This window comes from Ostrinia nubilalis, chromosome 9, assembly GCF_963855985.1.
Source record: "Ostrinia nubilalis chromosome 9, ilOstNubi1.1, whole genome shotgun sequence".
Lineage (NCBI taxonomy): Eukaryota > Metazoa > Arthropoda > Insecta > Lepidoptera > Crambidae > Ostrinia > Ostrinia nubilalis.
The window spans coordinates 15594031-15619913 of NC_087096.1; the positions used below are offsets into that span (position 1 = coordinate 15594031).

Genomic DNA, 25883 nt, shown 5'->3' on the forward strand with positions numbered 1-25883 from the left:
GTTATATTTTTGTTACCGTTTCGCGTCGCGCGGAATATTTTTCTTGGCATTTTACATTATGTAGAGCACTTAGTTATTAACATAATCAGTTTATTTGGATTGACGAGCTTTATTTAACAGTCTGTTTGAGTTTTGGCGTACCTAATGGAATGCTAAATTAATTTAAGAGGAGATCTCTGGCTGTAGGATAAAGGGTAAAAAAACTGGAAGTTGAAAATAGAATTTATTAGGAAAAAAATTCGTTTCCCTAGACCTCATCCTTGTTAATATAGTATTGTTTAAATAAGAATAATGACTTGTAAATAGGTTCTTGCCATTACTGGAATATTAAAAAGCAACGTCAATAGAAGTCAGCAATTCTGCGAACCTCCTTAAATTACAAAGAGAAATAATGTTGAGATCTCTGACATGGACGAGAAGACAATCTTTACAAGAGTCGGGGAATATTGCTTAGGGGGTTATAGAACTGTAAAAGGAGTTAAGGGAAATCCAACGGTGGATTAGTGGGGATAATAAACTTAACCATGGTGAGCTAGCATCAAGGGTGACAATTATTACCTAACTATGCTCTACTTTCATCGGCTGTACCGATTAGACTTCACTCAAGGCACTGTATTTAGAAAATATATGTACTGACGACAAGCACGCCGCTATTACCATAACTGACTCCGTGATGGTTGGACACGAACCTGCAACAAAGAATTTTTTTTAGTTTATTTACTCAAGACTTTGAGCGTAAAGTATGATACCTACAGTATCGTATTACCATGAGAAAAATCGTATAAGCTCATGCAAAAAAGTATGAAATACGAGCAGAGCGAATACCTATACCAGTTTATCCACCAACCAAAATGTTCGTTCACGGATCCTCTTGGTGGATTCACTTTAATTTGAGAGAAAACAAGTTTCACCTCCTCATCATCATCATCATTTCAGCCACAGGACGTCCACTGCCTCCCCCAATGATTTCCACATCGCCCGGTTGGTCCATCCAGGCACCTTCCTGCTATCTTTATGAGTCGGTTCACCCTCTATTTCACCCTTACAACTAGGCTTTTGCTTACCAGAAACCGGAAAATTTAAGGTCGGGATAGCACGATGCTAACGGCCTTCAGTTATGTTTATGGCTCCCTTTAGAGTGCCTTCTTGATGCTGTGATACCTCAATCTGCTTCGAGGCCTGGTCAGGATTCCTAATCCTCATCCTCTCTATTGAATAAACCAATGTGTTAACAAAAACAAAATAAAAAGCAACAAAAATCATAAATTACGCACCCCACCGACTACAGGCTTTTTGTCGGCCAATAGTTTAGTCGGATAATCAATATGAACATGACCGTTTCGTCATAACAAATTGGAAACTGTCCAAACCATCTGCCGACTAAACTGTAGTCTGCGAGGAATCTGAAGATAATTTGTCACTCACCAGAAGCAGTGAACATAGACAGATGGGGTGATCTAGCCACCACCAGGCTAGCGTTGGTGGACCTTATATAGGGGGGCCATGTTGGCTGCATGGCGTCGCATCGGATCGCCACGGAGCCCCTGGTGGTGTTCACTCTGAGGCGGAGGTACCGCCAGGTGCTCCGGAGACCCCACTCATCCGGCGCTGACACGCGGGTGTAGTTAATCGACCATGGCTCCACCTGTGGGAACGCTAGGGTTTGAGTATTGATATTCTTAACGCACTCATTTGTGCGAAGTTACATTTTACATCTATATCACAAATGTGTATAGTAGGTACTTCACGCTCACTATTATTTGTGGATATATTTAGACACACATTGCTGTTAATGTACTTAATAAATTATTAATTAATCTGTCGCTTCGTCTCATAGCAGAATCTCTTTTCATCGTACATTAGGGAGATCTGTAAAATTTGGCCTCTAGTTGCTTAAGGTAAATTAAAAAGGGTCGAGCTCATAATAATGATTATATCCTACTTTTATGTCACTGATGATTAATAAAATTACGACTGTATGTGGCGAAAACCACGCCATAATACAATCTAATCCTCACTTCACACACAAACGTAGCTACTAACTCAAGATGCATAAATAACCCTCATAAAATGTCCCTGGACCCCTCACCACATGAATAATATAACGATCACCAACACTTCCTTATTCTAAATCACACACAGAGCATTTTTCCGCTGGCCAAGGCCTGCATATCAAGATGGGGACAAACATTTCGTTAGAAGTTCAAATTTCATCTACAAGTATTTCGATGTGAACCCTGTTAAGCATTCACCAATGTTTGTGTAGTCCCACAAATGTTTGTCAAAGCGATGCGTGAAAAGGAATATTTTCATTTACAGCCGCTTTACGGCGTGTGACTTTTGTATTCGTATGTAAACTGTAACAACTTGGCTCTTTTTTTTTTGCTACTGATGTATTTACGCACTGAGGGTGGAGTATCTAACTATTTCAGCAACAGAAAAATGGGTTCAAATGTCAACCCTAACTTGTGACTGCTTCTATTTGTTCGCTTAGCTACTATAGCACACTTGTGGATGCAGTGACACACCCATTATAATTATGATTATCATTATCATCATTTCATCATGTCCACTGCTAAAAATAAACCTCCTCCAATGATTTCCAGATCAGCCTGGTTGGTAGCGTAAAAGTAAGAACTTTTATGAAGTCATATATCCACCTTTTAGGTGGACGTCCTATACTCTTTTTGCCGGTGTATAGCCTATACAGTTGCATATCTATATTAGTAGGGAAAGCCATAGAAAATTCTCACCTTCTCTTGCTTCCCATCGATGTACCACACGATGTTCGCAGGCGGCATGGCCGGGACTGTGGTACAGTTCATAATAACGTCTTCACCAAACTGTACGCTGCTCGGCACGCCTGATATGACTGGATCTTCTTTGAGGATCACTGTTTCGAAAAAACTAACATTGTAGAAGCACAAAATGTTTAACAAAAAAGGATCTTTAACTCTAATAATCTAAGAAATCTAGGCTATGAAAACAACTAAGCTGATTATGAAGTAAACTTCACTATTGTTTCTCTAGCCTTGCTCAGCTCGACCTTGGTGGAAAAAATAACAAGAAAAAACACAAGGCAAGAAATGTATTCATAAATTGAGAGCAAAGCACGCCTGCTAGAAATAGACGAACGGCGCGTTAGATATCAGAAGATTATGATTCAAACAACAACTGTCCACCTATCACAACTACATTACATAGCACCGTCCTTAGCTTGACTGTCATTGTACGCCGCTTATAAACCAGTTCCTTAAAAATAAATAGTCAAAACCAATATTTCTCAAAATCAAGATCAAAAGGACCATCAACTCACCAGCCACAGTCAGATTCTTCGTCTGCTTCACGACAGCGAACCTCGGGCCCTCCGTGGAGACCTCGCAGGTGAAGGATATCCTCGTGTTGTACGTCTTCGGCAGGACCACGGTGATGGCGCAGCTGTGCAGGTTGCAGGAGCCCTTGGTTACCTCGCCCAGGGTCGTGTTAAAGGTACGGGTCGGGGGCTATGGGAAAAAAAATTGGGTTAATAAGTATACCTGAGTAACTTAAAATATAAACCACTGTTAAGAGAGTTTGCTGGCTTAATAAGAGTACTCGTTTATTTAAATGGACTGCCAAGGAGTCTACTCCTTCTACAAATCTAACTAGAGGGAAGAAAAAAGTTCACAAACATACTATGGGTCGCATAAGAAGGCTCAAGGTCACCCAAAGGGTAATGGAGCGTGCTATGTTCGGAGTTTCCCTGCGTGATCGAATCAGAAATGAGAAAATCCACAGGAAAACCAAAGTGGCTGACATAGCCCCCAAAATTGCCAAACTTAGTGGCAGTAGCCGGGGCACGTAGCTCGGAGAGCTGATGACCGCTGGGGCAGAAAAGTTCTCGAGTGGTGATGTGGAGTAGGCAGGCCTTCCACTAGGTAGACCAACGATCTGGTGAAGGTATCGCAAAGCACAGGACCGGATCCTTGGGGAAGCTTTTGTCCAGTAGTAGACGTCTTTTGGCTGCAATGGGATAGAATAATGAACCATTCACCGTCTGCTCAGGCGTGAACCGGAATATCTCATGGTTCCCGCGGTACCACTTGACGGAGTGCAGCGCGGGGTCGTCTCTCTCGCTCACGTAGTGGCAGACGAGGCGCGCCTCCTTCTGAGGATCGCCGTATCGAGGAACGTCCAGTGACGTAATGTTGTGGGCTGTTGCTATCACTGTGGACAAAGGGATGGTTTTAGGAGACTATAGTTTTATCCTGCGATTTAGACTGCGAGGAAATGGTGCCCTAATTAATGCGCATATGCTATTCAGTGTGCTCACCATGAGTTTACGTTAGGTGTGCTCGTTAGCGAGTGCGTAAAAAAATGTACGAAGTAAAACCTTCGTTCTTGAAAGTAAGTAGTTCTAAAAGCGCTGTACAATCTGCCATATTATTATACATTTTTAATGTCATTTTTACGCAATAACTAGCGAGCACACCTAATGAAAACTCATGGTAAGCACACAAATGTGTCGTTGTATAGTATGTAACTAATAAGAATAAAACTAAAGTATTAGTTTATCCTATTCTCACGGTATCTACCTCACCACTATAACTTATCAGTTTAGTCTCAGTTACAGAACATTTACTGTTTAATTCACCAGAGAATTTGGCCTAAACATCCTGTGCTTGCCAAACGTATTGGAGAAGCCTGATATGCTCGCATATTTCTACCTCCTCATTTCTCCCATAGACGAGCTCTTATGACATCCACAGGGAGAATGGTCCTTTTTCTACTCTGCCGGAACCACACGGCTAGCAATATTTTTCTGACTTACTATTTATAATTTAAAATTTCCCCACTGTTCCAAACCAATTCGATTCAACCCAAACTCGGTGTTTGGCAACTTTTTAATCAGAACTTCGCGCAAAAACGAACTAGTTTATAGTTGCCATTAATATGCAGTTACGGATTGCATATTGTTACCGTTAGCAACTGTTGTGACGGGCGAAATGTTGCACAACAATTTGCGAACTCGCGGTAATTTATATTTGGGAAGTGGGCAAAAACAGGTGAGCATAATACTGTATTGTTTGCTCGTTTTTGTAAAATCCACAGGGATTGTTTTTACTGCGTGTTCTATGGTTTTGAACCCCGCCGCTTGCTGTGGTGAGCTCAATCGTAACAAAATCATATTTATATATTTTTCACAACGAATTTTAAAATGATGAAATTACTTTGAGGCAAATTGACAATAACCCGTTTGTTTCAAAAGTACAATGTAAAGTTTAACAAGAAAGTAATGAAACTGTTTAATATAAAATAATTACTTACATTATTACTCAAAGTTAATGAAATACGTATACCCCCTACGCAAAATTCACAAGGACATATTTCAATGTTATGAAAACAAAAATACTTACATTTAAACCTACATTAAACTAATTAAAAACAGCATCTTTTCCTCTGAAATCGAGCAAAAGGCTCCGCTATACAAAAATAAAATGAAAAGAATAATTGCACGAAGTAAAGTCAAAAAATTCCTTTCATCGCTACTCAAATACGTTTTAAACGTAGCGTCACACAAGGAGCTAACTTTTGTCCGTCGTTTTTCACTTTAATATACTGTTATAGATTAAAGTTTGAACTTCTAAAAGGGAATTTCTTTTTACAGCCAAAGCGGTTTACGAGCATTTTGTCCGAAGTAACACAGTTGAATAAGGTAACAGTAAGTTTTTTCTATGTATTTACGTCACGTCATAATAATGTCAATGTCACCCTCCTCGTGCCGCTCCCGTATCTCAGGCACTGACTGAGTTAAGCACTAGACCCATTAAATTTATTAATTTTATATTTATTTCAGAAAATAGTGGTAGCGTTATGTCCTTTTAGTATCTGCGTTTATTCTTGAATCAAAATTCATTTTGTGTAAAGTCAAATAATGTGAATCACATAATACAGAGTGATGCTTAGTATGCTTAGTAGTAGTTCGCTTACTATGGGCCTCATAAGAAGGCTCAAGGTCACCCAAAGAGCGATGGAGCGTGCTATGCTCGGAGTTTCCCTGCGTGATCGAATCAGAAATGAGGAGATCCGTAGGAGAACCAGAGTGACTGACATAGCCCGCAGAATCGCTAAAATCAAGTGGCAGTGGGCGGGGCACATAGCTCGAAGAGCTGATGGCCTCTGGGGAAGGAAAGTTCTTGAGTGGCGACCACGAGCTGGAAGACGTAGCGTGGGCAGGCCTCCTACTAGGTGGACCGACGATCTGGTAAAGGTCTCGGGAAGAGCCTGGATGCGGGCAGCGCAGGACCGTTCATTGTGGAAAACCTTGGGGGAGGCCTTTGTCCAGCAGTGGACGTCATTTGACTGAAACGAACGAACGAACGAACGATGCTTAGTGTTAATTTGTAGGTACGAAGACTCATAAAACTTAAACACTAATAAAATTTTGTAATAAGTTTTAGTTATAACAAAAGCTTTTAGTTGCTAAAAAGTAGAAGTACATTACATGTTCCTAGATGGTTCAAGTATTTCTTAAGTCTTTTGCAACTGCATTGTAAAAGAAGAGGACTTACTGCTTTACAACACTGTTGTAATACTACCTTACGTTACGTGCCAATACGGTTTTTAATAGGACATGCTGTGGAAATTCACTTTATCACGCCCTTCCGCACTTTAGCGCCTATTTTATGGTATTAAAATTTTGATTATGAGCCGTAAAGAGCGCCTTTGATAGGGCGTTTTCATGAAGGTAATTTGAAACTTTTTTTCTATAATGATTGAGTAATTGATTTTGATTTTGACCAATTTGATAAAGGACACGGTGTAGATGTGTCTCGGAAACAATTCAATACTATGGCTGGGTTGCTATCACCATCTTACTTTAACTTTGACAAACGTCAAAATCTGTCAAACTCCATACAAAAAGCGCCGGTTATCGTCATAGTTACCGATAAAGTTAGATGGTGCAATTCAGCCTAAGATTTGTAGCATTCGCGTTTTTTTAAAATTAGGTATATTTTTCTACAAAATGATATTAATTGTGTAAAAATTTTTTCACCTTAAGTATGTGCCCTAGCAGTCATTGTAAGTGATGAATTTTCCCCTTCATTGTCTTATTAAGATACCTAGTTATCTGGACAGGGTTACGTTCTAGCCTTATTTACTTATTTACAGTCAAAAGTATCTATCTAATCTTTGTTACAGCACAAACGAACCAAATTTAAGCACGTGGGTGTTACCTAAGTTCAAATCTGCTTAAGTTTCAGCCTTCCACTTCCATCAGCGACAAAGTACAGTCCCTCACACCGGAGCCAAACCTTGCTTTCTTAAGCCGTTGTAATAAGTACTAGTTTGGAACAAATTTTCAGAATACATGTACCATAACTGACAGTAATTCATAGTGCCAACACAAGCATCGCCAGCGCCGGGATCGTCTAAGAACAACAGTGGCTCCGAACTTAGTTTTAGTTTTAGCTGCGATGCGGCTTCGTTTTGGCGAAGATTACTGTAATGCTTTCGAACAAGAACTATTTAACACGCGTAGTGGATTTATAAAGTGTATTTCAGTTAATGATTTTAAGCTTTCGCGTTTCATTAGAGCCCGCAGACCAAAATCTACAGGTTTTTTGTCAGCCGATTTTTGGTCGGGCTGTTAATCGCTATGAACATGTATGACAGTACATTACCGATTCCTCATACAAATTAGAAGCTAACCAACTTACCGGATGATAAAAAGTCTATCTGCGGGGACACTTATAGTAATTTAAAACTAATGAACCGATAGGCGTTGGTCCGATTGATTAAAACGAGCATGTGATATGACGTATTTTAGCAAATAATCGATACAGTAAAAATAAAACTCTCAAGGAGAAAAAGGAACTTGAGTATGGATGCCGCCGTCGCCCCTTGTAAATATTCGCAGCGATATAAGTTTTAAACTGAGTGCAATAATCATTATCATCATCTCAGTCATATGACGTCCACTGCTGAACATTGGCCTCCCCCAATGCTTTCCATGTTGAGTGCAATACAGGGTGTTTGGTAAATGGGTATATGAGTCGACACTAGCCCATGTTAACATGGTTATGTAAATGGTATGGTGAAGTCAGAAAATTGATATCTTCATTTTAATTATTTTATTTTTTATACAAATCGGATTTTATAAAATTTATTTTGTATGAAAATTAAAAAAATTAAAATGATGATATCAAATTTCTGACTTCACCATACCATTTATATGCCCATGTTAACATGGGCTAGTTTCGGCTCATATACCCATTTACCTAACACCCTGTATAGCCACAATAATTTTAACATAATGTTTTCTATATTTCGAACGAACGAACGAATGTTTTCTATATTTTTATGTTTATTCTACCAGTTTCCTCCTACGGCTTTTCCCGCGTGGTTATCTATTTATTTATCGCACATTTCCTGGAAACAACTTCCCCTCAAGTTATTTTTAAGGTTCTTACTTCTCCGAAATTCAATCCATCTCTATGCCAAAATTCGTCACACATTCGTCGTTATGAAATATGGAGAGACATGAAAACTTTGGGGCTTTGAGAATGCTTTATCAATTATAAATAACTTGAAAAAATCGAACTGCCTAAGGCGGTAATTGAGAGACAAAGACACTGGATGAACCCGTCGAAATTTTCAAGTGTAATACGCTGTACGGCCAGCGTTTTCAAATTAGTTTGGTAATTTGGTTGGTCTGCAACCCACTAATATTTCTTGAAACCTTCCTAATTCAAGGCGTTTGCTCTAATAATATAGCTTGATCTTTGTCAAATACTATCTGCAAAGTAAACCTGCCCCATCCTTCGGGTTATATGGAACACTCAGCCCCTCTTTTATTTTTATTCCAACCCCCCATACGAGCAGTGATAAAAGCAGAAACTTTGCAACGAGTAAAAAAGTTAAGCTTTACGATCCAACGGGCGAGGAAGGGTTAATAAAAATAGTGTGTAGAAAAGTGTCTTTTTGAATAGCATGAATTTCTACAGAATCCCAACTAATCCCAACTAATATTATAAATGCGAAAGTAACTCTGTCTGTCTGTCTGTCTGTTACGCTTTCCCGCTTAAACCTCGCAACCGATTTTGATGAAATTTGGCATAGAGATAGTTTGAGTCCCGGGAAAGAACATAGGATAGTTTTTATCCCGGTTTTTGAAACAGGGACGCGCGCGATAAAGTTTTTCTGTGACAGACAAAATTCCACGCGGGCGAAGCCGCGGGCGGAAAGCTATTCTCCATAAAAGAAGGAAAATATATCGCCGTGCCTTTTAGGGTGATTACGGTATCAGAAAGTTCTCATATGCCAAGAAAATTCAAGTTAAATAAAATTACGAGGCCTTGCTTCTGAACAAATATTGAAAGAGAGGCTAACAAAAGTGACTGAGCTTTTTGGTCTTGAGCTGCTTGGTCTCGGCAATAACCCTTGTTATTGTTCGAAAGCAGTGATAGGGTGTTTATGGGACGTGAATTATAACTGATTTGCACGTCATGCTTGCTACAATGAATTTCAAGTTAAGATTTCACAGATACGGTCATGAACTCAGTAACCCAGTTATTATTAGGAAGCAGTCAGGAAGCGCGGACAGGATAGGCTTTTAAAAGCCTTATAAGACCAAAAAAGACAAAAAAATCCAACCGCCTAAGGCGGGAATCGAACCCATGTTTAGGCAGTTTGATTTTTTAAGTTAGGTATTTATAATTTTCAAATTAGTTTGAGATGCAACTCTTAACGCTAAAAATTAAATATCTAGGTTATCACAAACAATTATTAACCCTTAAACATGGTGCATCTTAAACTAAACCCACAGCTCTTAAATGCAACGATTCATTTCGTCGCTCCCACGCTACATAAACATCAACATCCAATTTATTTATGTTTATTTACGCTACAGAGCGAGGTTCCTCTCAACCCAGGAACTTTGCATCAAGTGGGCAAACTCACGGCTTTACATTAAAAGTATGAAATAAATATTTTAAAAGGAAAGCACTGGTTTGTGGTCTGGATTTTGTTTACTATCGCAAGTATAAATCAAAATCAAAATCAAAATCAAAATCAAAAAATATTTATTCAGTTTAGACCACAAGTGGCACTTATGAACGTCAATAGAAAATAATAAAAAAAGAAAAGGTAGCCCTTATGGGGCACTTTACATGTCTCCTTATCTTTTGGGCCCTACCAGCGCTTCGAGACAAACATATGGCAAGTGCTGAGAAGAAACGCCGGAACAAACTCAGTCACCACTTATTGCCAGGAATTATCTAACGGTAAGAATAGTCAAATTTAAGTACATCAAATATGTGCAGACTGAACTGACCACGCATCCTTGTCATCAATATAGTCTCGAACCTTGTAGTACCCTTTGGACATAAGGGTATTTTTTATATGTATCTTAAATTTGTTTATTGGCAATTCGACAAGGTTGTGTGGTATTTTGTTAAATATGGTAATACATTTCCCCAAGAATGAATTACCTATCTTATGCAACCTGAATGATGGAACAGCAAGTTTATTCTTATGTCTCGTGTTAAATGAGTGGACGTCACTTTTCTTAGTAAATAAATGTATATGTTTACGGACATACATAATGTTATCAAATATGTATTGCGAAGCCACAGTCAATATATTGATTTCTTTAAAAACTTCTCTAAGCGAGTCACGTGGTTTAAGACCGTATATTGCCCGAACAGCTCTTTTCTGTAAAATGAAAATTGATTCTATGTCTGCTGCTGAGCCCCACAGTAAAAGACCATAAGACATAATACTATGAAAATAACTAAAATATACAAGCCTTGCTGTTTCAACATCAGTCAAGTTTCTGATCTTTCTCACCGCAAAGGCAGCTGAACTAAGTCTTCCCGCCAAGGCAGCAATATGGGGGCCCCATTGTAATTTACAGTCTAGGGTAATACCTAGAAAGACAGTAGAGTTTATCAGTTCAATGCGTTCATTATTTACTGTAATATTAGTATTAACTTGTTTGACATTAGGCATAGTGAATTTTAAACATTTAGTTTTTTTTGCGTTTAATAGCAAATTATTAGTTGTAAACCAGTCTAATACTTTGGAAAGAGCATTATTCACGTCGTCAAATATTTCCTGACGCCTGTCAGTTTTAAAAATTAAAGAAGTGTCATCAGCAAATAATACTATCTCACAAAGGTCCTTTGAATAAAAAGGTAGATCATTTATATAAATCAGAAAGAGCAATGGTCCCAGTATTGAGCCTTGGGGCACTCCCATTTTTAGGGGGGCGCCCGAAGAGTTAGTTCCGTGAATATTTACTTTTTGTAATCTGTCTGAGAGGTAAGAGTGTAATAGGCTTAAGGCCTTGCCTGATACGCCATAATGTTCTAGCTTAAATAACAGAGTTTGATGATCAACACAGTCAAACGCCTTCGATAAGTCACAAAATACACCAATAGCATCCTTTTTCTCCTGCCAAGCATCGAAAATGTGTTTGATAAGAGCAACCCCTGCATCGGTCGTACTTTTCCCTTTTGTGAACCCATATTGTTTTTCATGAAACAGTTTATTTAAGTTAAAATGAGACAGTAGTTGATTGAAAATATTTTTTTCAAATATTTTACTGAGCGCAGGTAGTATCGATATAGGTCTAAAGTTGGATGGGTCACTTTTGTCTCCTGCTTTAAATAATGGTATGATTTTACTATGTTTCATCAGGGTAGGGAACTGACCTTCGTTAATACATTCATTAAAGATATGAGCTAAATGGGGAGCTATAAGAGGAATGATGGGTTTTATTATGTCTGTTGATATGCCCCATATATCCTCTGTCTTTTTTATATTTAGTTCTTTGAAAGTTTTTATAATAACTATGGGGTCTATTTGTCTAAATTTTAATGGGCTATTGCAAACATCAACACAACCCTCGAGAAGAGACATTGCCTGATATGAACATGAATTAAGATTGCTTGTTGTTATGATTGGTACATTTGAGAAGTAACCTTCGAATGCGTTTGCTACCTTATCATTGCATTTAATATACTTATTATCAATTTTTAATGCGAATGTGTCATCCCGAGATATAATTCTACAAGTTTCTTTATTAATACAATTCCAAGTAGCTTTAATTTTGTTGCCAGAGTTTTTAATTTTGTCACGTATGTAAATAGATTTTGCCATGGTACAAACTTGTTTAAAAACTTTTGAGTATTTTTTTACATATTCTATAAAGTCCGGGTCGCTACTATAGGCTTTTCTACCATATAATTCAAACATTTTTTTCCTACTAATATAAATACCTACTGTAGCCCAGTCACTGAATTTAGTTTTATTGTTTTTAATAATAATTGTTTTCTTAGGAAAAGTTTTATTGAACTCATTTTTAATTAATTCAAATAATTGCTCATATAAAATATTTATACTACAGTTAAAATAATGCAAAAGTGGGACCTTATTTGATATTTGAGATTTAAATTTGTCTTTCTGGGATGCAGTGACTGGTCTATATTCTATTTCCTTGCTCGATGGCACAAAATGGTGTTGAAATGACACTATTTGACCGCAATGATCAGAATTAACAAAATTTATTATTGATTTCTCTAGCACTAAGCAGTTACAGAATATATTGTCTAAGCAAGTAGCTGATGTTGGAGTCACCCTAGTTGGTTCAGAGAAAAGATTTAACAAGTTAAAAGATTTGAATAAATTTAAAAACCGTATTGAAAGAGAGGAATCTTCTATTATATTAATATTAAAGTCTCCACATACAACTACTTTCTTTGAACTGTTACACACTCTTCTAAGTACCTCTTCCATTGTGGTTTCAAATAATTCATAGTTACTAGATGGGGGTCTATATACACATACAATAACATAGTCGTCCAGTTCTGCACATGACAGCTCAATAGTTCGCTCAACAGAGAGAGATACAATATCTTTACGCTCTTTACATTTTAATTTATCATTGATTAATATTAGTGACCCTCCACGAATAGCTAACTCTCTAGTGAATGAACTAATAAGCTTATAATTATTAATGCTCAGCATTAGTTCATATTGCCTGAGCCAATGTTCCGTTAAACATAAGACATGAATATTCAATTCTTGGATAAATAACTCAATTTCCAAGTCTTTGCCGGAGAAGCCTTGTACATTTTGATGCACTAAATTAAGACCGTTAAATTTCTTTGTACCCGAATTTTGTATGCCAGAGTTATCCTCTATTGTCTTACGATGTAATTTAAATTATGATTTGGAACAGATTCCAAGGGTCGAACATCCATGTTCTGCTCAATAAAAGCAGTTTGGCTAGCCAAATTAATGGCTAAATATTTAATAAAATATGATAGCGAATTCGCTATTCGTCTTTTACAATATTTATTTAGATAATTATATTTATCTATTGTCAATAAACATTTATTTTTTAAATAATTGTTAATGTCAATTACATGGAATTTGCATTGATTATATGTCAGTGTATTCAATGTCAAATTCAATTTATATCTTAAATTATTTTCCTCCTGTGGCAAGCTTCTACTGTAGGGGAATGTGAACAAAATTATTTTATCTACATTAAGTAAACATAAGCTATCAAAAATATTTAGTAGGTCTTTTTTGCCTACATTGCCCCTATTTCCTATTAAAATTACTAATGTGGAATTTATTGAGAACGAATAATTTGTTATTTTTCTCATAATTTGTAAATAGGAAGCACCCGGTAAACAATGGTTGATTACACTTTGTCCCAAGTAACTATTAATAAGTTGGCCCATATTTTTGCCTAACTCATCACTGAACATTACTATGTTGGTTTTTTCAATATTTTTAGTTGGGGAGCCGCTGGTAAATGTGTGTGATATCCTAGGACAGTAGTCTTTGTTTAGGGTGTTTAGAGTAGGTGGTGACTCACAACCAGACTGAAAACTATCTGTACAAGATTCATCCAATAGGATAGAATTTTGACAGTTGCAATTAGATATAAATTTTTTCAAAGCCTGGAAATGTTCATCACACTCTTTTTTTGTACATTGATACCGTTCAGACATTGTGTTCAAAGATTTCTTAAGATTACATAATTTATATTCTAGGTTTTCGACATCATGTTCATATTTCAGTACACTATTCTCTAACATTGTGGAACATATGTCAAGCTCATTCTTTAGACGCTGTCTCTCATTTATAGTTTACTTTGTTGTATAAGCATTTTTGTTTTTTAATCAACTTATTTGTTTTTTTAATATAATTACTAATTTTTACATACTTTTTAAATTTATTTTTACTGCATCTGACAATCTTACCACATACAGGAGTATTGTTTAAAGTATTATCACAAGTTAGGTCTATGGTAATTAATTGTTTGTCAGATGCAGTTTGGGTCAGGCTGGGCGCACTACCGACTAACTCGTCAAACATGATTTGGGTTTTGGTGGCTGTGCAGGCTTCTCTTTCAGCTTCCATTAATTCGATATGGCTGTGAGCATCATAAAGGTCTTGTTTCATGATGGTCATACGTCTGAGGTTGTGTACGTACTCTTCATTGCACTCACCAAACCCGTCAATGATTAATTGTAGCCTATTCCGTTCCTCTACAATTGTCTCATAGTTGGTGTGCAGCTCAGCCATCTCTTTCTTTAAATGCTTGTTTTTATCCCACACATCCATCAGCTCCCTCTCATTGTCCTCTCTTTCCCTATTTAATTGCTCAATCAAGTCTTTGGCTGCCTTCAAATCTCTCAAAGCCAGTTGGAGTTGGGACTCCTCCCGGCGAGCAAAGGCTTTACGTGTAAGCATTGTTTCTTTTGGTAAATAATAAAGTATTAAAATGTAAATGCCAAAGGATCAATTGATCAATAATTGGAGGTTGACAAAAATGTAGGTAAATATAACCTCTTACGCGGGTGACAGTATAAGGTCACAATAATAGTATTTCGTTTCTAAAATATGCACTACTGTTGTAAATATAAAACAAATAGGTACCTGTTTCGAAAGATAGAACAATGTTAACAAAATCCAACGTAATATTTTCGTAATTGCACTGTCAAATCGGTTCTAAGTATTTGCACAATTTGCACCATAAACACAATGCAATACACAGATTTAAACGTTATTTCACTTATAAATACATAAAACAGTAACAGTGATGAGTTTAGAGACCTTTTATGATATTAAATTAAATAAAAATCAGTAAATAAATTGGGACAAGTTCAAATCAGCTGTTAGCGGTAGTGTTGCCACAGGAAAAAAAATCGATATGCCAATGGCAAGGTTTAAAGATTCTTTAACTTTCAAGAGATGAAGGAGACTGAATACTCGTAATATTTCTCTCTCTTCCGACTACTGCAACTCCTGCATACTTATTTATTTTTTATTTATTTACACTTTTGCACATACAACTGTACAGTGGCGGACTTAATGCCAGGTGGCATTATCTGCCAGTCAACCAGTCAAGTAGAGAGACTAAGGCGGTGCAATAAATATGACGTTTAATTAATATACTTACATAGCATTAGATAAAATAAATGTCCGTGTTGTACCCACTCCTCTGAAAGTTGGAGACACTACACTCGAAGTTGTTGTCAATTATGTATACCTGGGACAAGCAGTCCAGTTAGGTAGGTCCAACTTCGAGAAAGAGGTTAATCGTCGAATCCAACTCGGCTGGGCAGCGTTCGGGAAGCTTCGCGAAATTCTCACGTCCGAAATACCGCAGTGTCTCAAGTCAAAAGTATTTGACCAGTGTGTGTTGCCAGTGATGGTGTATGGCTCTGAGACGTGGTCGCTTACTATGGGCCTCATAAGAAGGCTCAAGGTCACCCAAAGAGCGATGGAGCGTGCTATGCTCGGAGTTTCCCTGCGTGATCGAATCAGAAATGAGGAGATCCGTAGGAGAACCAGAGTGACTGACATAGCCCGCAGAATCGCTAAAATCAAACACGGGGGCACGCGGGGCACATAGCTCGTAGAGCTGATGGCCGCTGGGGCAGGAAAGTTCTTGAGTGGCGACCACGAGCTGGAAGACGTAGCGTGGGCAGGCCTCCCACTAGGTGGACCGACGATCTGGTGAAAGTCGCGGGAAGTACCTGGATGCAAGCGGCGCAGGACCGGTCTTTGTGGAAATCCTTGGGGGAGGCCTTTGTCCAGCAGTGGACGTCTTTCGGCTGAAACGAACGAACGAACGAACGAGATAAAATAAATAACATAAGAATACATATTAATATAATAGACATACACCTAGATACATAAACATAATAATAATAATATTGGCGTATACTTAGCCAAGATATACATACAGCCATTAATAAAACCCAGTCAAAGAATCTTCGGATATTAATTCAGTCAAAGAACTTGAATTGAAACCCGCAACGATTTCATAAAAGAAAAAAAATAAAATGTATCAATAGAAGTATAGACTTACATTTATAGGAAAACTAACAGGCGGGCAATAAATAAACAAGACATGTTTGCCTTCGGAATATCAAAAACACAAGCAAGCCACGAAGAAAGACAACATTATAGGTACCATTAGGATTTTAATTTGTAATTACTTTTTTTTTATTTATTGTAATAGCTTAACAAAACAAATTATTCAATTTTTAGCGTTAAGAGTCGCATCTCAAACTAATTTGAAACGCCGTACAGCGTACTTATTACACTTGAAATTTTCGACGGGTTCATCCAGTGTCTAAGTAACTCAGTTGGAAGAGCAGTCGCACACAGGTGAAATTTACGTAATTTGTGGCCAAAATTAAAAAAAGCAAAGTTACTCCGATTCTAAATTAGTAACCTAATATAGGAACAAGACATATGGCGCCATCTATAAATGATATTTAAAAAGTTTAACACTTTTTATCCAGATACCCACAACATTTGATTTAAACAGTTTTTCTTGTTGAGTAATTTATTATAATTTTAGCTCTTGTTTAACAACAACGTTTAACTTTTATTTAGTTGATATTTGGTATAAAACATATGGATTCTATACTTCCAGGTTAGTTTATTATTTCTGTATTACTAAACAGTCTACATTACTTACTATGTTATAGATATATAGGTTTGAATAGAAGTCTATATTTTAACAGTTTATTTTTTTAAACAGTGAAAAAGTTCATGATCAAGCGCGATCAACCCGTTTCTTTTACATATTTCGAAAGAACATATCTATGGCTTTCATATGACACCAAAATTAGCTGCGTCAAACTGCGTCACCTAAACAAAATATTGCAAAACTGTCAATTTTTATGAATTTTAAAAATACTCTTAATATGTTTTCAGGCACTTCCCAGAATAGCATTCCATTAGTATTCCCTATCCTTAAGATGTAATAAAACTTTTAAAAGAACCAAAAATAACTTCTGCATCGTAATTGTATTTTTTTTAATTTATCAAATTTTTAACAAATTATTACTAAATACATCAATGAAAACATTTGTTAGTTTTTCTTTTTAAATCACCTTTAAACTATTATTTTAGACAGACTACAGCAATATATAGGCATAAACACACTTAACGGAATTTTGGCCAACTTTTGAACAAATTTCACCTGTGTGAGTCGCCCGGCAAGCGGAAGGTCGTGGCTTCATTTCCCGCCTTAGGCAGTTCGATTTTTTCAAGTTATTTATAATTCAAATACCTAATAAATAATAATTTCAAAATAGCATAATAAGTAAACCTGTGTGCACAATAAGTTAAAAAACAAAATGATCCCACATGATATTTTTTAAAAGTATGATGTGAGAAAATATCGAACACTGAGATACGAAAGAAACCTACCAAACTTACTACCAAACCGTCTTAGATTACCTTAGCTTATAAGCTCCACAAATCATTGGCTTCAATCAGACTTCTTTTCTAGTCCCTTCAATTTCCCTCCCGGACTTTAAATAGAATCAGAGGTTCCGTACCATCTTTTGGAATCTTATTTTCTGTCCACAGAAAAAAGTTCAGCTGCATTAGTGTCGGGGTCGGACTGGCCGAATCAAGTTCCAAGGAACTCGGGTTCAAACCCCGCCGCTGTATTATTGTGTGAAACCCTCTCGTTAGACAAGTATAAATTAGCTTAACTCAAGGGGTTATCTGGACTATTAGTTACTTGTATTAACACATACTGATTATTCTTTAAAAACTGTTGGAAAAATTGTGTATATTAATTCTGAAAACTTGAAAAAATCGAACTGCCTAAGGCGCGAAGAGCTGCAGTCACCCGGCAAGCGAAAGATCGTGGGTTCGTTTCACAATCGCTTTCCAGGTGGCTATCCTCAGCTATTTGAGTTACAGAGACTAATGCCCGTTTTCACTATCAATCCCTAATTTTTAAGTGACCCCTATGAAAACAAAATTACTGTTATGTGTTACCATAGGGGTCACTTAAAAATTAAGGATTGATGGTGAAAACGGGCATAAATCTATGAATCAAGGGAATTTTACATTGTAAGCTAAAATCTTTTTATCTTACAGTCTATTTCTCTTAACTATAAAACATAACTTAGTAAAAATATAACAAAGTATTTTATTGCATTTTGCAGGTTTCCCTTTTGTTGTGCCGACCTTGTTTACTTGCGTAGTTCTTACCTACATTTATAATTCTGGGTCACCGTGAATCTATGTATGTTTGAGATCAAACACATTATTGAATCGACTTACAAGTCGAATAATAAAACGTCACTCTTATAAACGAATTGTTATTTTCTAGGATCAAAGACTTTTCATAAAACTTCTTTATACCATAACATGTGACAAATCAGGTTTGACTTGGCAGACAGACGTAAGACCCGGTTTCTACCAAAGCGAAGCGGAGCGGAGAAGAGCGAAGAAATGTTTTGAGCAACCAATCAGATGTCATCCAGGTGAAATGAAATTGACAGAATGAAATCTGATTTTTTATTCAAAACACTAGCTGTGCCCGTGACTTTGTACGTTCGTACGTAAATTTTTACTCTGCACCTATTACTCGTAGCGTGATGGTATATAGCCTATAGCCTTCCTCAATAAATGGGCTATCTAACACTGAAAGAATTTTTCAAATCGGACCGGTAGTTCCTGAGATTAACGCGTTCAAGTAAACAAACAAACAAACTCTTCAGCTTTATAATATTAGTATAGATTTCTCCGCTCCGCTCTGTCTTGGTGAAAACCGGGCCTAAGTCTCAGTTTGTCCGTCTCAATTATTGAGAACGAATCACTAAAGTTTTTTTAGAATTTTTGTTTTGTTTTGAATTGTTTTAAGAAATAAGGAACCCTAAAAGCAATGTCTAGTCTTCGAAATCCCTGGACTCATTGTCCGGAAAATAATCAAGAGGTTTTAAATCACAAGTCGATGTCGCCCTTTTGTGGACTGTTGAAACGCAATAAATAATTCCGAAACCCTTTTCCTGTGAATTGTATGGGATAGATCCCTTTTCACTTTGAATTTTTGAGGTAATTTATTAGATTCGACCATTAAACATTGAAGGTTTTGCAAAGTGGTTGTATTATGTCGAGTGGTAATCTTTATTTAACTAATAAGTATCCTTGTAAATAAAAGATGTAAGCTGAATATTTTGTGGACATTTTTAAGGAGGCCTATGTTCAGCAGTGGACGTCCTATGGCTGAAATGATAATGATGATGACCCAATAGTATTTAGACCACCTAAAATAATCTACTTATCTATATTTAGAAAAGCAAAAGGTCACTGATTGACTGACTGACTGACTGACTGACTCACTCACTCATCACGAAATCTCAGAAATGTGCTAGGAAAGTGCTAGGAGTCTCAAATTTTGAGTAAAATTAATTAAGAACGGATTTTACGAAACTCCACTCCTAAGGTGGTAAAACGGGATCCACGCGTACGAAGTCGCGGGCGGCCGCTAGTATAGGTATAAATAAAGGTTCGAATATTATATTTAACTGGTTTACCTAGGAATATTTAGTTATTAGGGCATCACAAATAGCTGGTAGGATTTATATTCAACTAGTTACTAATTAGGTACTGCTCATGTTATAGTTAGTCCCCGAGGGAAACATATTTTCATGTAAGTATATCTCAGTTCCCGACACATTTTGAGACAAATCATAACGTATACAGAACCACGGTAAAAGGATGTTCGACATGTAAACAAGATTAATTATGAAACTGCCTCAGGAGGGTCTCGATTCCACGATCTTCGCTTACTGTAACACTTATTCAAAATCATTATTACGCTACTAACTTTTCAAATTTTTGATTAAACCTTGATGTCACAACGTAATGTTGCTGATAGAAGTTTGAATACCAGCTTCATTGGAGAAGGCTTTGGTTGCAGCAGTGAATCTATTGGCTAGTGATGAATGAATGATGAATAGTTACAACCATCTTCGGGCAGTTACGAGGTAAGATAGCCAGTGCCTTTGTGGTTGAGGATTCCTTCGGCCTGATCAACACTTTTTATCAAGTGAGATTAGCATCTCATCCAAGAGCTTCCTCGTTGTGGATAAAGACAAGTCCGTTTCAGCCAAATGACGTCCACTACGGGACTATTCCCACCTCTCTTTCCCACCACTGCAACTCCTGTGTAGCCAGGATCTACAGCTTGACCGTCAATAAAAACTCAACCAGTGAAGGTCAAATGACGTCCACTGCTAGACAAAGACATCCCCTAAGGATTTCCATAACAACCGGATGCAGGACCGACCTATTTCCCGCGACCTTCACCAGCTCGCCGGTCCAAATCTATCTATCTATATAAATAAACATGAATTGATGTTCGTTAGTCTGATTAAAACTCGAGAACGGCTGGGCCGATTGAGCTGATTTTGGTTTTAAAATGTTTGTCGTAGTCCAGGGTAGGTCTAAACGGTGAGCAAATACGCGCGCGATATTGTTTTTCTGTGACAGACAAAATTTCACGCGGGCGAAGCCGCGGGCGGAAAGCTAGTAAAAAATGTAAATACCTACATAAACTTTGTTTTCTTTCAGTCAACTGAAGCCTAAATCATGATTCTTTTAGACCTGACATTCTTAGGTTTTCTGCTAGTTACTGTACTTAGTTATCGCCATTGTAATACTGTTTGTACAAGATCAAACGTTCGCATTTACATTACGTGAAATAAGTCAAAGAATACTCCGAAACATTTCTTTTTGTTTCGCCTTGACGTATTTTTTATTTCCATAATTTTCTCGCTTATTGTATAAAACGTGGAATAGCGAATGCGGTTGATTTAGGACGGAGTTAGTTATGGCATACACGCTTTTGCTAGGGGCTTCGCTTGTATGGAATTTGGTATGTCATTACGAACAAAAAATCCTATTTAAGAGTAGGCGCACACCGTTGATTTTTCGTCAGCCGATAGTTTAGTCGGGCAGTTGATCAGTATGGGCATGTATGGGAGTGCGCACACTACGCCGATTCGATGTGGCCGATTCTTCATATAATTTAAAATCGGGCACAACTATCGGCCAACTAAAAATCAACGGTGTGCGCCTACTCTTAATGTGCATAACAACAATGTTTACAGTATTGCGTTTCGGCTGTTGGAGGTAAGGTAGCCAATTCCTCCGAGGTTAAGGAAGCTCGCTTCCATCCTCGGCCTGATCATAACTTTCCATCAGGTGAGTTGCAGGCCAAGAGCTTCTTTGTTGTGGATCAAAAAATGCAAAAACTGAGCTATGATCGACTGACTTTATTTCAGGTTCTTGCTAAGTAAAAATAATAACGTCATGATCGTTAGTACAACCGACGACGGTAGCAGAAAAATGTAATGTTGAAGAACAGGATTGTCGTCCACAAGCCCCTTAGAAAAGGGTAATGAGGAGAATTATTCAAAGTCCAATTGAATTAACGTTATAAATACAAAACAAACTTTTCACCCAACTAACAAATAAATTCAGATCTCATAACAACTTAGAATGCATTAAAAAAGTTTCGCCGCAAAAACTGAAGGCATGCGCCGTGCATTCCAGACACAAGATTTGGAATCCAGAACATGGGCTCCAGATTCCAAGTTCTGGAACTTGTGGAATTAATTTTCCAGATGCATGTTTGCCTTTAACCGGCGCGCGAGTTTTACAAGGTTCTTTATTAAGACTTGCTTGTTCTGAATGGGATGTGACATTTCCGAACAAGTTATAACTAGTTTTAACTAGTGCAGTACTCGTACGTGACATAGTTCCGAAGTTCTGAGTTGCAATGGAATGGAATCTTTATTCCATTTTGTGGAATTCGTAACGGCGTGAAGTTTGCAATTGTGTTCATTTAAATTTTTATGCCTTCATTTGGCCTCATTTTTTAAACATATAAGTAGTCTCGTGTGTGCCAAAAGCAACCACTAGTTATGCTTAAAATGATGCTAGTATGTAGTTTTATGTTTTGGTGCAGATGTGAATCTTTTTAAACAATGTAAGTATGTATTAACTCACCCATGGTAAATATTTTTTTAACTTCGAATTAATGTAGGTACGTAAAATACAAAGTGAAAGAGAATATGCCTGTGTCAATAAAGTAACAATGTTTCAGTGTAATAATGTCTTGGTATACCTCATTATCCTTCTCTTACTTATTACAACATATTAATTTGAATTTTCCATTTCATTTTTCTAGACAATAATCATCTTAGCCCACCTACGCTCTGAGCTCTCTCAAATATCTTTTTAAGTAACATTATGTCAACGAAAATAATTATATAGAGGGGCCTGAAATAAAATAAAGTAGCTTAATATAATCGAGAAACCGTAATAACTAAAAAGAGGGTATTTCAGAGCGACTGAAAAGGACCTTTGAGGGTGAGTAGAGTTGTAAACAATATCGATAGAAAGATATGTTTTTTTTGTATGGTGCATCAAAATCATACAAAAAAGAGCATCAAGACAATTACAAGCTTATGACAAAATCGTCATAGTGTGCATTAACAAAAGGGGCTTTTATTAGAACGAAGGAAAACTTAACAACAAAAAACAAACTTAAATATTAGATCCAAGATTTTGCCAGTTGGATTCCTAGATAGGACACAATATAGTATAAGATTGTTATATTTATTACGATGCGACAAGAGAGGTCTTAATACATATTTGAAAGGGCATCGTTATGTTGAAAGTTGTACACTTTTATATTTACGAGTATAGGTACTGACATCCCTTAGTGTACGTTCCCAGTTTTTAAAACATTTTATACTTAATTCTTGGTTTACTAAGTTCCGTTGGAGATAATAGGGCAGTTTTCGTTTCAATAGTCGATAGTAAACTGGTCGAGAATGTCTTATGGCATTAAGTTCGCCTTATGTATACCCAAAGTAGCAAAAAAGTTCGCAATACATCTTTGTTACATTGGAATAATTTTGTTTACAACTTTTTGCCCACTTTGCGTTTCACGGACTATTTGACGCTGAATTTTACTAATATTATACTTAAATGCGAAAGTTTGTGTGGATGTTTGTTACTCTTTCACGCAAAAACTACTAAATGGATTTTGATGAAACTTTACAGTATTATTGTTTATAACCCAAAATAACAGATAGGCATTATGACGATCTGTGAAAAACTAAATTTCACGCGGGTGAAGCGGCTATATGTGAAACAAAAGATCAATCAATCTATACTATCTATACTTCTATACTAATTTTATAAATGCGAAAGTAACTCTGTCTGTCTGTCTTGCTTTCACGCCTAAACCGCTGAACAGATTTTGATGAAATTTAGCATAGAGATAGTTTGACTCCCGGGAAATGACATAGGATAGTTTTTATCCCAGTTTTTGAAACAGGGACGCGCGCTATAAAGTTTTACTGTGACAGACAAAATTCCACGCGGGCGAAGCACGGGCGGAAAGCTAGTGAAAGATAAAAAAGAATTATTGAGCTTTATCTATCACAAATTAAGCTCAAATCAATACAATTCGTAACGATGAGAGCGGTAGTCGAGTTTGCCCCGTCATCTGACGTCGCCCCATTTATTGTGCCAAATAAGCCTTAATAGAATGAGAGAAATATTCCATTGATAAAGAGATTTGGTAGACAAAATATTAATGCTATAAGATCGTCGTACAATTATTTTTATTTATTTCTGAATGGAAGGTAGACTTTTAGGGCGAAATGTCTATGAACTCCATCCTGTGGAACACATCACGTATGAAAGTATTATGGGATAATAAGGGGTAAATTCTGTACTAATGGATTACAATAAAAATGCAAGTTTATAGCCATAGATAAAAGTTAAAGTGGATACTTAACAACTTACCAGACATCGCTAAGGGTAATTTATGTAGTTTGACCATTTTCTCTACGGTTCATTCGTTCGTTTGTTTCAGCCGAAAGACGTCCACTGCTGGACAAAGGCCTCCCCCAAGGATTTCCACAAAGACCGGTCCTGCGCCGCTCGCATCCAGGCACCTCACGCGACCCTCACCAGATCGTCGGTCCACCTAGTGGGAGGCCTGCCCACGCTACGTCTTCCGGCTCGTGGTCGCCACTCAAGAACTTTCCTGACCATTTTCTCTACGGACCGACCAAGAAATCAGCTGGCTGTAGCTGGATATCACGACAGTATTGTGTTAACCAATATGAGCAGAGAAGCTATAGCGTTCTTTCGGGAATATACATTATAATTACTGATAAACGTCCTCATCAACCTTGATGAAGTAGTACAAAAAATAATCTTGGCATACTATTTTGCGCAACGTGGTTTATCTTTAGCACGCACAAGCTTTCAAACTATGCTCTACATCCAAACTGCGCAGATTCCGGGTCCTTTATCAAACGGCGACACCTAGCGACTGTAACCTGAAGTTTTCAACGGAGTGTGAACCGTGAATCCGGTAACTAAACGACCGTTCTACACCGTTAAAGCCCAAGCAACGATAACAGATGTAACGGGATATGGTTCAGTAGGAAAAAACGTGTACTAAAGTGGTAATCTTTGATTCATCATTTCAGCCACAGGACGTCCACTGCTGAACATAGGCCTACCCCAATGACTTCCACATCGCACGGTTGGTAGCGACCTGCATCCAGCGCCTTCCTGCTACCTTTATCAGGTCGTCGGTCCACCTTGTGGGTGGACGTCCCACGCTGCGTTTTCCGGTACGCGGCTTCCATTCCAGAACCTTGCTGCCCCATCGGCCGTCAGTTCTGCGTACTATGTGCCCTGCCCACTGCCACTTCAGCTTGCTAATCCGTCGTGGCCTCTCACTATAGGCCTTATACAAAAGCTCAAACTTGCACAGCGTGCTATGGAGAGGGCTATGCTCGGTGTTTCTTTACGAGATCGAATCAGAAATGAGGAGATCCGTAAACGAACTAAAGTCACTGACATCTTTAATTAAATAAGCATTATTATTTTTCGAGGGCAAAGTCACACAGATTCCAGAATCACGTTACTTATGATAACATAATAATATGTGAACAGCAGTAACCTTATGGATATGTCGCAGCCAACTAACCGTTCAATTAACAGCCTAGCCTCTTTATCAAACAGCGTTTAACTAGTATAGCGGCCTGAATTAAATTCAGCCGTAGCGTTTAATAACATTTAATAAACTGGCTGACTCTAATTTCGATACAACTCAAACCAAATTAATTGTTCGAGGGAGTTTACAATATAAAACACAATATGAAAACACATAGTTGTTTTGAAAAACAATTAGGCTGACTTGCACCACCTAACTTTAACCGTAACTATAATGAAACCGGTGCTTTTTGTATGGAGTTGGATAGATTTTTGACGTTTGTTGAATCTAAAGTACGATAGAGCAACCCAGACTTAAGCTACTGACTGTACCTCCACTGTAACGGAAACGTTACGCCAACGCAACGATACGATAACGGTAATCACGACACGGTAAATTACGCCCGATCCTTATTAATGGTGCAAAAAGGAGTAGCCGGATTGCTAATTTGATGACTAAGCACTGCGTCTATTGGACTAACGTTTTCCTGTGTTTTTTGTAGCGAGATGGAAATGTTTTCATCAAT

At 37.5% G+C, this 25883-nt stretch overlaps 1 protein-coding gene across 2 annotated transcripts in view; it reads right to left on the bottom strand.

Annotated features, from left to right (window-relative positions):
• Positions 1-200: 200 nt before the first annotated feature.
• Positions 201-25883, bottom strand: part of LOC135074727 (uncharacterized) — a 34976-nt gene continuing 9293 nt past the window's right edge. The window contains exons 2-7 of one of the 2 annotated variants that reach the window (XM_063969098.1): positions 4034-4206; positions 3317-3503; positions 2754-2893; positions 1426-1645; positions 1065-1208; positions 606-689 (exon numbers count right to left, since the gene is read on the bottom strand). In XM_063969098.1, the coding sequence (XP_063825168.1) occupies positions 1102-1208; positions 1426-1645; positions 2754-2893; positions 3317-3503; positions 4034-4206 (827 nt within the window). In that variant the 3' untranslated portion in view covers positions 606-689; positions 1065-1101. Of the gene's footprint in view, positions 690-1064; positions 1209-1425; positions 1646-2753; positions 2894-3316; positions 3504-4033; positions 4207-25883 lie in introns of both variants that reach the window. The other variant, XM_063969099.1, reaches the window with a different exon arrangement.